The sequence below is a fragment of the Rhinatrema bivittatum genome, chromosome 4, assembly GCF_901001135.1.
Source record: "Rhinatrema bivittatum chromosome 4, aRhiBiv1.1, whole genome shotgun sequence".
Lineage (NCBI taxonomy): Eukaryota > Metazoa > Chordata > Amphibia > Gymnophiona > Rhinatrematidae > Rhinatrema > Rhinatrema bivittatum.
The window spans coordinates 407033186-407045312 of NC_042618.1; the positions used below are offsets into that span (position 1 = coordinate 407033186).

Genomic DNA, 12127 nt, shown 5'->3' on the forward strand with positions numbered 1-12127 from the left:
AGCCTGCCAGTATTCTCCATCTCCAGCAGATGGTGGACGTGCATCTCCTTATGGGGACTGCTTCAGATTTTGGAAGTAGAATTTAAAATAGAAAAAGAAAAGCCCCGCTCTCCTGTGGTGATACCAGATGGTCCCTCTCCCAGTTGAGAATTCCTGAGGGGATTTCCGTTGTCCCTTAGATGTGTGCCTGGCGTGGACTTAGCTAATTGTACAGCTTAGAGGCAGCGGGTGCAGGAGGCCGAGTGCGGTGGTAACAGCACATGCCCTCTCCCCCCCACAGCCAGAGACCATCTCTGTACTCAGCCAATAAGGTCTGAGCTTGGGTAAGTTTTAATAAAAAAGAAAAAAAAGAAAGTTTGTAAAGACAGTGACAGTATAGAGGGGTTTGCAGGACTACTTCCGGTCTCCTTGCTTGGCACGCTGTTCCGATGTTTGTTCCCGCTCCCAAGGGGGTTAGGGGAACTGGGCAGCCTGGCGGGGTTGAATGGCTCCAGTGGGCTATGCCCTACAGTTAGGCTTTTTGCCTGCGCGCTGTGTGGTAGGCAGCGGCATTTTTGTGCGCTATAAGGCCACTTAAAGTCTTACAAAATGCTGCCGCAAGAGTGTTGTCAGGGGTAAGAAAATGCAATCATATTACTCCTATTTTAATCTTGTTACATTGGCTCCCTATAACATCATGAATACATTACAAAACGGCTTGTATTCTTCACAAGATAATTTATGGGAACAATACAGAATGGCTCAATACAGCAATTAGAGTACATGTACCACAAAAAAATCTAAGATCCGCCAACAAAGGCTTATTAACAATACCTACAATAAAAACAGCAAGACTATGCGAAGTACGAGAGAGGGCAATTTCTATCGCAGGTCCCAAGCTCTGGAATACTTTGCCACCACAATTATGGTTACAAACAGACATTAAGAAATTTAATGTTGATTTAAAAACATGGCTCTTTACATGCGTTTACGTAGAGAGTGGGTAATATTACAGCATGTTTTTTACATTTTTACTTTTTACTATTTATTTATTTATTGCTTATTATTGTGCTTCCTTAATTTTAGTGAGATGTTTACATTTTTTATTATTATTATTTTATATTTTAGACTGATTTTAACAGCTAAAGCTTTGATTCTACTTTTACTTTGTAATTTTAGCTGTTATGTTCTTTTGGTTTTATGTATTGTATTTCCCTGCTATAATCATTTGTAAACCATTGTGAAGATTTTATTAGTGATGTGACGGTCTAGAAAACCAAATAAACCATAAACCATAAGTAAGGGCAGAATTTCTCAGCAGGGAGAGTCTGGACCCAGGAGAATGGGTGTTGTTGAGTGAGGCATTTCAGCTGATAGTGGATTGCTGGGGCTTTTCGTTCTTAGATCTGCTGGCGACTTCTCGCAATGCGAAGGTTCTTCAATTCTTTAGCTGCAGAAGAGATCTGTGGTCCCTAAGCATAGATGCTCTCGTACAGGTCTGGCCAGAAGACAAGTTGCTTTATGCCTTTCCTCCATGGGCCTTGTTGGGCAGGATGGTTTGCAGGATCGAAGGCCACAGGGGAATGGTACTGCTGGTGGCACTGGATTGGCCACGGCAACCGTGGTATGCAGATCTGCAAAGACTACTGGTGGAGATCCCCCTTTGTCTTCCGTCGTGCAAGAATCTGTTGAAGCAGGGACCCATCCTTCACGAAGATCCGACTCAGTTTTGTCTTACAGTTTGGATCTTGAGAGAGCTCACTTGTTGAAGTGGGGATATTCTTCTAGGGTGATTGCTACCTTGCTCCACGCTCAGAAGTTCTCCACTTCCTTGGCCTAGGTGCAGGTTTGGAGAGCGTTTGAGGCCTGGTGTGAAGATCGGGGAATTCTTCCTCATTCGGTCAAGATCCCACTTATTCTGGAATTTTTGCAGATTGATTAAATAAAGGATTGGCCCTTAATTCTTTGAAGGTACAGGTTGCGGTTGTTGCCTGTTTCCAGGGTCCGGTGAATGGTGATTCCTTATCGTCTTTTCCTGATGTGGTCCGTTTTTTGAAGGGAGTTAAGCATCTTTGGCCTTCCTTGAGGTTACCGGTCCCTTTGTGGACTCTTAATTTGAAGTTGGAATTCTTGGCAGGCCCTACGTTCTGACCGCTGCATAGCTTTTCCTTGTGGCTATTGACCTTGAAGACAGTGTTACTGGTGGCTATCTGTTCTGTGCATCAAGTTTCCAAGCTGCAGGCCTTGTCTTGCCGGGATCCATTCATTTGGGTGTCTCCAGGGGTGTTATAGCTGCATACTGTTCCATCCTTTTTGCCCAAAGTGGTGTCAGAATTTAATTTGAATCAGTCAATTTCCTTGCCGTCTCTGGATAAGGTCAGGGACGCAGAGAAGTATCACCTTCTGCATCCATTTATTCCTGGGGGAATTCTGCACAAAAAAATTGAAAATTCTGCGCACACACTTTCTAAATTCTGCAAAATTCTGCACATTTATTTGTCAAAATAACATAATATTTTTTGCAAATTATTCTGCATTTCAGTGCAATCCAGTATTTTCATAAGAGGAGGTAAACAGGAACAGAAGCAGAGGTCAAAGGAGGATTCGCATCTCCACCTGCTCTAGATCAGGGGCAGCAACCCACGGCACTACCCCACTGCCACTACCTGAATCAGAAAGCTAGCTCCAAGCCTCACATGCAGCAGCAGGAGTCGCATTTAACCAAATATCTCCCGCTGCTGTGGGGGCCGGTCTCGCGCAGCAGTAGAAAATGTTTGGTTAAACGCAATCTCTGCGGCAGAAGTCAGAGTCCACTCAGCTGTCCAGTGCCAGGGCACACATGTCAAAGGCTTGAGACCTCTGGTTCAGAACAAATGGAAATATGAATCCCCCTTGGCTCCGCCCCGTCGCCATTCACCTGCTTTTCCCTCATACCTCGAGCCCCCACTAGAAACACTCTTTCCCCCCCCCCCTTCTTTCTCTCCCCCTCCCCTCTCTCCTGTCTCTCCCCCTCCCCTCTCTCTCTCCCTCCCCTCTCTTCATCCCTCCCCTCCCCCTTCTCATTCTCTCTCCCCTCTATCTCCCTCCCCTCTCTCCCCACCTCCACCTCTATCCCTCCCCCCTCTCCGATTGTAGGGTCCTGGCCTTTGCACAGTGCAGCTTGCTAACCTCACCTGTGCTGTGCTGCCTCCGCTCTCCTTGCGTGTGCCCGTGATGCGATGGTTCCGCTCTCCGTGTGTGGCGAACTCGCTCGTGCCGCAATGCTTCCGGTTTTGCTTCCTCTTCCGGCAGAACATTCGGAAGGGAGAAGCATTTGTCTGCAGTGGATTCTGAAAGGTGAGGGAAGCAATTTGCGTGAAGGTAGAGGCTGCGGTGGAATCTACGAGGCGAGGAAGGAATTCTGCGGGAAGGGAGAACTCTGCACAAATTCTACATTACGTAGTAGCACAGAATTCCCCCAGGACTAATCCCTTGGATGTCAAGATACTTGTTGTGCGGTATCTGTGGGTTTCTGAACCTTTCTGAAAGATAGATCACCTGTTTGGCCTTCATGTGGAAGGAAGCAGGGCGAACCAGCTTCGTGGGCTACTATAGCTCGCTGGATTAAGGAGGTAGTCATGGCCACATACATGGATGCTGAAAAGCCATTGCCTTCTCAGGTTAAGGCTCATTCCACTAGGGCTCAGGCAGTCTCATGGGCGGAGGTTAGATTGCTGTCTCCCGTTGACATTTGCCGAGCTGCAACATGGTCCTTACATACTTTTTCCAGGTTTAAATGTCTGGATTTGCAGGCCTGGGAGGATGCAGCCTTTGCAAGTGCTATGTTGAATGGACCGTGGGCAGCCGCCCGCCTACACAGGAGTAGAGATGAGCTTCGTTTTTCTGGCTCAGGTCGGGTTTTGGTTCAGGTGCTTCGTGGGAAAACTCGTTTTCCCACGGATCGTTTTTTGCCAAAAACGAAACTGGAACCCGAAACCAGAAAAACGAATAAAAAAACAAAAAACACGAATCGGGAAAAAAACCGCGAATCGGGGAAAAAAACCCACCCCAACCCTTAAATTTTACTTTCTTACACCCCCACCATCCCGATCCCTCCCCAAGACTTACTAAAAGTCCCTGGTGGTCCAGCGAGCGATCTCTTCCTCCATGCCGTCGGGCCTACTATGACTCAAAATGGCGCCGATAGCCTTGCCCTTAAGATGTCACGGGGGCTACTGGTGCCATTGGTCAGCCTCTGTCACATGGTAGGAGCATGTGACAGGGACTGACCAATGGCACCAGTAGCCCCTGTGACATCGTAAGGGCAAGGCTGTCGGCGCCATTTTGAGTCATAGCAGGCCCGACAGCCCGACGGCATGGAGGAAGAGATCGCTAGCTGGATCCCGCTGGACCACCAGCGGGGTCCATCGTAAGGGCAAGGCTATCGGCGCCATTTTGAATACTGGCAGCCGACGGCCCTAGTGCAGGCGATTGCTCTGGACCTCCGCTGGACCTCCAGGGACTTTTGGCAAATCTTGGGGGGGACTCCTACCATGTGACAGGGGCTGACCAATGGCACCAATGCCACCGGTAGCCCCTGTGACATCGTAAGGGCAAGGCTATTGGCACCATTTTGAGTCATAGCAGGCCCGACAGCATGGAGGGAGAGATCGCTCGCGGGACCCCGCTGGACCACCAGGGACTTTTAGTAAGTCTTGGAGAGGGATTGGAGATGGTGGGGGGGGGGGGGGGGGGGCGTGTAAGAAAGTAAAATTTAAGGGTTGGGGTGGGGTTTTTTGGGTTTTTTTTAATAATTGTGCCCCTCCCCCCGCACTAACCCGAAAAACGAATTTTCCCCGAAGCTCGGGGAAAATCCGTTTCGTGGTTCAGGTCCCCCCAAACCATAATGAATTAGGCAATTTCGTTGATATTGCCTAATTCGTAATAAACAAAAGCACATCTTTACACAGGAGTAGCTTTGGTACATCCTATTGGTCCCTGAATCAATCTGTTTACACACTTGGAAAGGGAGAAATCACTCTTACCTGATAATTTCATTTTCCTTAGTGTAGACAGATGGACTAAGCTTCTCGCCCTCAGCTGCTGAATGATTGTGTCAATGGTCCTCCGGAAGGGCTTCGTGTTCCAGGGGATTACTAGTAAGTGTTCACCCAGTCCCTAGATTGGGGTACATACGTTCCTTGCTTGAGTTCAGTGTTTCTTGTTGGTTGAGTACATTTCTGGTTATCTGTTTTTAATGAAGTTTTTTGCTAGTCTGTCCACAGTTCTTTTGAAGAGAATACTGGCAGGCTGAGGTCACTGCAGAGCTATATATACTGTGACATCAGCTTGCTCTGTCTCCATCTGCTGGCAGGGGAGCATAACCCATTGGTCCTGAATCCATCTGTCTACACTAAGGAAAATTAAATTATCAGGTAAGTAGTAATTTCATTATGCTACAGTGCCAGTAGAGATTGGTTCTGATTGAGCTGAACTCCAAAAGAATTGGAAGGAAAGGCCAAACAAAATTGGAAAATAAATGTAGCAAAATATCTTTATCTCCTCCAGCTTAAATTCAAGTTCCTGCTTTATTTTTTCAGTTGTAGCAATGATTTCATGCACTGTGAATGTGGTCTAAGCTTTGTTCTATCAAAGCATGCATATATAAACAGGAAGAGTTATAAAAAGTAATGCAAATGTACACAAAATATAAAATAAACACATAGTTACATGCACAGCTACAGACTTGGCTTTTTAATTCCTCAAGTCGTATTGCAATTCAGGAAACTATCTTTCTTTTTTACACCATTTCTTTTTATTTTCATTCTAGAAGACATGGGGATTCAGAATATGTGGAACTGGTGCCTTCTGAGGACTGGATGCATTTGGCAGTAGTAGCGTGCGGGGAGCGTCTGGAAGAGACTCTGACCATGCTTAAATCTGCTCTGCTCTTCAGTAAGAAAAGCCTCCGCTTTCACATCTTTGCTGACGATTCCCTGAAGCCAGAGTTTCAGAAGAAGGTAAGCATGTGGCTTTCCGAGCCCATCATGCCTGCCTCAGCATAGACAGCACTTCTAATTGGGTTTTACAGCTAGGGAATGTTTGCTAGTGACAATCTTGTTAATTCTCAGCTTCATTATTTCAATGCAAAATACTTCCTAAAACCCCCAGAGGCCCAGATGTAATAAGGCATGAGTAAAACTATGAGGTCAGTATTCAAAGCCATTTAGACAGATAACTCACAAGTTATCCATCTAAATGGCAAGTTTGAATATCCTCCTTGTTTATCTGACTAAATGTTAGCTGGATAAGTTGTCATTTGACTAAGATTTAGCCGAATAAGGCAAGGGCATGTTGGAGGCATTCCAGGACAAGGTTGAGTTAGCTGAATAACATAGCTGGCTAACTCTGATATTTGGAGTCATTTGGCTAGCTCAAGACATGCTTGCAAGCAGGTCTAAAATTATGCAGTCATGTGTGGCTGGATAACTGTAGCCTTAACCGGCTGTATGCTAAAAAATATAGTCAGTTAAGTGTTGAGCTGCAAGTGTAAAATAACAGAAAGAGTCGCCACAGATCTAGTTGCCCATTCACAGCCCCCTGGCTACCTATGCTAGAAATTTATGGCCCTGCCGTCCCAGTCTTGCAGCATCTGACATCCCACACCCCTTCTAAGCTATCTTTCTTACAAAAAGGTTAGTTGCCCTTATAATAATGCCTTTTAGTTTTGCCCTTTGCTCTTCTAAATCCAAAAGTATAAGAACAGTGGGCAAAACTAAAAGGAGATATTATAAGGGCAACTAACCTTTTTGTTAGGAAAATAAATAAAGGAAAGAGGAAAAAGAAGCTACTATGACTTTCTAAAGAAGTAGCTAAACAACTAACACCATCATTCATCAAAAAAGTGTTAGTAATGCATTGATAACACCTGCGATAAGGAAAAGGGACGTGTTTAGAGAGAGAGAGAGACTATTTTCAAGGCCCACATAGTAGTTAAGTATTTATATCTCTATAGGAGGGCCGCCTATTAGGTCAAGGTGAGGTGTTAGTGGTGGTTTAGGGCTTAGGGGCCAGTTTCATACGTAGAGTGAGACATATGTCATTTGGAGTGAGGAAAGTCTCAAAAACATGAAATTTCTACTGTGTTCTCTCACCTTAGCTTGATGGACTCTATAACAGGATACCATCAAACTAGGCTGAGATAACATAGTACACTGTCGCTGGCTGGACCTGTTCTATGGAACTCCTCCATGCCACTCGAAATAAGGCTGCAGAGAAATTTGAAACTATTTAAAACTAGTCTGAAAACCTGGCTTTTTAAACAAGCTTTTTACAAAGAGAAGGAGGAAAACAGTTGAAAGATAAGGACACACCAAGTAATCAGTTTTTTTTCCTCTAAATATCTCCAATTGCATATTAACGCTAGATTTGAACCGCTTGACAGTTTTTCAACCGACATATAAGCCTTAATTAACACACAGTCCTTTCTTATTAAAATATGTTACCGTTCTTTGTTGGCACATGTATAATTTGTAATCTATACCAATTATAGTTTTCCCTTATTGTGCCTTTCTGTAAACCGTTGTGATGGTGAATTAACTTAACGACGGTATAGAAGAGCCTTTAAATAAATAAATAAATAGATCAGCTCCCGAAGAAGCACTGGTAATGCAAATCACTGGACCTTAGAAGACAATTGAATGTGTAGATTTCTGTGAGCCCAAGTTCATGCCGTTGAAGTTCACTTTTAATGAATGCTTTTAAATCTGTTTTCCAGTTGGAAGAATGGCAAAGTTCGGGCAAAGTAGCATTTGAGTTCACCGTCTACCCCATCACCTTTTCAATCGGAAACGCACAGGAGTGGAAGAAATTGTTCAAGCCTTGCGCAGCCCAGAGACTCTTTCTTCCGGTATGAAGCCTGCTTTTCACAACGTGCCAGCTGCTGTGAGATACTCTTGTGTGACTGCGGAAGTGCTGCTCTGCTTGCCAGAGTCCTGCCAGGCTCATGGGCTTTGGTAGTTTTGCTGGACTTGGTAAAAAGCAGCTCTTCTTATCTCTTCCTGGAAAGGAATCTTTAGTTTTTCTTCCTGGCACTGTTTCCTTTTATGCTTTACTCCATGTATTCTCTGCGACAGTTCCTTCCAGTTGTAACCAGTGCTGGGTCTGATGGGGACACTGGTGAAAAGCATAGCTGGAGGTGGGGGGGGGGGGGGGGGGGGGGAAAATGGGTGGACAGACAGGAAAGAAGTTTTTCCAAGTGACACTTCGCAATAAGCTCCTTGGTTTTCACCCAGCACCAAAATAACTGCTTCATTGGTTATATGATTGAAATTGTATTCTGCAGACTTTTTATAATAACAGATGAATTAACTTTTCAGGCCTGTGGTTGTAGAGCAAGTACCATGGAGGCTCAGAGTGGTGGTGATTGAAGGCAACTGGGGGGATGGGGGGAAGGGGAAGTTGGAGGTGGGGGAGGCAGATGACATGCTTTGACCTGGGTAAGCCATTTGTTTATTTAAAAGATTTCTAATCTGCTGATCCACAGAGCTCAGCAGGTAACAACTGGACATACACAGTGGTAGCAGTACAATAATCCAAACAAATAACAAAGCATACAGAACTGAAATTAGTACATCTACACAGCATTGTGTGTTTATTTATTTATTTAAAATTCCTTATATTCCGCTACCTCCAGAGATCAGTTTGGCACGGATTACAATAAATACATTCATAAAATAATACATACTAAACATATACATTCAATGCCAATACTACACACAATTAAAAATATTCTGTTCTATATTCCCCTGACTGATATCATTGAATCTGCTCTCTACCCCCAAAAGCTTCCAGAAAATAGACTGCCTTAAATTTTTTTTCCTAAATACTTTGTAATCTTGCTGCAACCTCAGAACAATTGGGAGTTTGTTCCATTCTTTAGGGGCCAGATAATAAAACACACGCCCTCTAGTTAAAACCTTCTTATACTGTTTTTAATAGGGATGTGCAGAGCAAAAGTTTAAGTTCATATGTCCATATGTCCAAAGGGGGTCCCATTTGCGGTCAATATGGACATAAACAGAATTCAATGAGTTGAGTATATGTCCATATGTGCAAATAAAAATTTAAACCCCTCACCCGCCTTAATCCCCCCCCCCCAGACTTACCACAACTCCCTGGTGGTCCAGCGGGGTCAGGACGCCATTTCTGACCAACTTTGCAAGGAGCACGTGACGTCGGCGTCACGTCGGAGTGACGCGGCGTCACGTGATTCCCCGCGGGTTCGCGCCGGAACACTTGTTCCGGCGCGAACCCGCGGGGAACCCAAGCTGGCCAAAAGTTCCTTTTGGGCCGAACGAGCGTTCCGGCGCGAAATCACGGGGAATCACGTGACGCCGCGTCACTCCGACGTGGCGCCGACGTCACGTGCTCCTCGGAAAGGCTTTCAGAAATGGCGTCCTCACTCCTCGCTGGATCACCAGGGAGTTGTGTTAAGTCTTTGGGGGGGGATTAAGGAAGGTGAGGGGTTTAAATTTTTATTTTGGATCAACAATCGCGATTTCCAACTTATTCAACATAGCTATGTTGAATAAGTTGGAAATCCGATCGTTTATGTCTTATCACTTTTTTAAGTTAAAAAAAAAAAATAAGTAGCGTTTTACATTTATGTTCAATACGAATGCACACCCCTACTGTTTAACCCAATCCCAGAGTTTTGTGTGATCTGAAAATTGCTAGAAATTATTTACGTTTACTTATTGCTGAGGAAACCACTCATTATTTAGATTTTTTAAGGCAGAGGTTCTTTGAGTTGGGTAATAAAGCAGGTAAGCTTCTGGCACAGACATTGAGGAACAAATATACCCAAAATCAAATAGTTAAAATTAAAAGAGGAACTGGGCCTTTGTGACAGATAGTGATAGTATTAGAAGGAGGTTCACTCAGTTCTATGAAGAGCTTTATGAGGAGGAAGCTTCGATAGATGATGGGGATATTGATTGCTGTTTGGATGGTGTCACTATTCCTGTGCTCTTGCACAGCAACATTTAAATAAGGAAATTGTAGCATGTGAGGTTTTTTTTGGCTATTAAGGAACTGCACTCTGGGAAAGCCCCTGGGTTGAATGGATTCTCTGTTAAATTTTGTAAGTTTTTAATGAGGTTTTGTTGGAATCCTTAGTTTATTTATTTATTTAGCATTTGTTTATATACCGAGGTACAGCTGACATAGCCTTCACTCCGGTTTACATTATAACAAAGCAGTTACATTTAAATTCATAACAGTGTGACAGAGAATGAATCAGAACATTAACTTAATAAAAGACAATAAATACATTGAACAAAACATTGAACAATAGATATGAGTGTAAGCAACACTTGAAGTTGACGGTTGATACCGTTAATGAGAAGAAAAGGTTTCTGCAAGATAGGACGAAAGACAGAAGGAGGGGATTGCTGGCATAAAAAGAACGTGAAGGTGGATATGAAAAAGATTTATGTTCTGTTGTCATTGGGTGAGCAGCCATTGTAAGACTGTGAAAGTAGCCAATCTTTAAGATCTTTTTTAAAAGATTTAAAGTTTTCTTGCGAATTGAGGTGTTGAGGTAGTGAATTCCATAATTTTGGGCCTGCGATAGAGATGGCTCTATTTCTAGTGGAGGATAATTTGGCTTGAGGTAATGAAGGGACATCCAGCTGAACTTTATATGTAGATCTTGTTGTCCGTGAAGATTTATGTAGGTGTATAATATTGTCCAAGGCAGAGTAGTCAGCTTTGTGAATTGATTTGTGTAGGATTGTGAGTACTTTGTACTCTATTCTTTTTTTAACTGGTAGCCATTGTAAGTTGTGGAGTACTGGGGATATATGGTCGGCTTTTCTTTTACCAGACAGGACTCTGGCAGCTGCATTTTGGAGTAACTGCAGTGGTCTTAAGGTTGAATTAGGGAGGCCTATCAGAAGGGAGTTGCAGTAGTCCAAACTGGAGAAGATGAGGGCTTGAAGAACGGTTCTGAAATCCTGGGGATGAAGCAGCGGTTTTAGGTGTTTGAGTATTTGAATTTTGTAGAAGCCTTCTCTTGTTTTTGTTGTGATGTGCTTTTTAAAATTTAGCTCATTATCTAGCCAGAAACCCAGGTCTTTAACGTTGTCTTTGAGTTGAATTTGAATGTTGTCAAATTGGAAGGGTGGGGTGGAAGTTATACCAAAGTTTTTTCTTGTAATTAGTATACATTCTGTTTTGCTCATATTTAAGCATAATTTTAGATTGTTCAGCAGATTTTGTATTGCTTTTAGGTGTGAGGCTGCTTTTGACATTGTTTCTTCTAAAGACGAAGTAATGGGAATGAGTAGTTGTATGTCATCAGCATACATGTAGAAAATGATGTTAAGGCTTGTTAAAAGATGGCATAAAGGAAGAAGGTAGATATTAAAGAGAATAGGTGATAAAGCCGACCCTTGAGGAACTCCAGTATCCAGAGGGATGGCCTCAGATGAAAAGTTGTTGTAGGAAACTTTGAAAAATCTGTTTTTAAGGAAAGAGGAAAACCAGTTGAGGGTTTTTCCAGCGAGCCCGATGGATTCCAGGCTAAAAATAAGCCTTTTGTGGTCCACAGTGTCAAAGGCTGCTGACAAATCGAGGAGGATCAGAAGGTGATCTAGTTTGTTATCGAAGCCTCTTAATAAGGTGTCAGAAAGATTGAGTAGTAGGGTTTCTGTACTGAGGTTTTTTCTAAAACCGTGTTGTGTGGGAAATAGAATTTTGTGGTCGTCCAGGTGTTCATTTAGTTGTTTCAGAACCGCCTTTTCTGTCAATTTAGCAATTTATATGTTTAACTGTCTGGGGGGGAAAGGTTTTGGCATCTTCTTCCAACATGGCTAGTATTGCATTGTTGGCAAAAGAGGGTAGGGACGCCACATTGTGTGGTACCTACCATTTGATTTCCCTGATACATACTGACCTAAAGATTTTGTTTAAAGTCTTGGCCTCTCGCCTCAACAATGTCGTTCACATGATGATACATAAGGTTCAATTAGGATTCAGCCCTGGGCATCTAGTGGCAGTTATTTAAAGTATTAGAGAAAATGGATCTTGAGGGTAATTTCTTGTTGTAGATTTGGAAACTCTATGCTAATCCAGAGGCCTGGTTTAAAATCTGTAGGGGTTATTC

General features: G+C 43.5%; 1 protein-coding gene across 1 annotated transcript in view; it reads left to right on the forward strand.

Moving 5' to 3' along the window:
• GXYLT2 (glucoside xylosyltransferase 2) overlaps nt 1-12127 on the forward strand; it is a 77098-nt gene that overhangs the window by 22907 nt on the left and 42064 nt on the right. Inside the window, exons 2-3 of the mRNA XM_029601093.1 lie at nt 5789-5978; nt 7736-7867. Of these exons, the coding sequence (XP_029456953.1) occupies nt 5789-5978; nt 7736-7867 (322 nt within the window). The remainder of the gene's footprint in view (nt 1-5788; nt 5979-7735; nt 7868-12127) is intronic.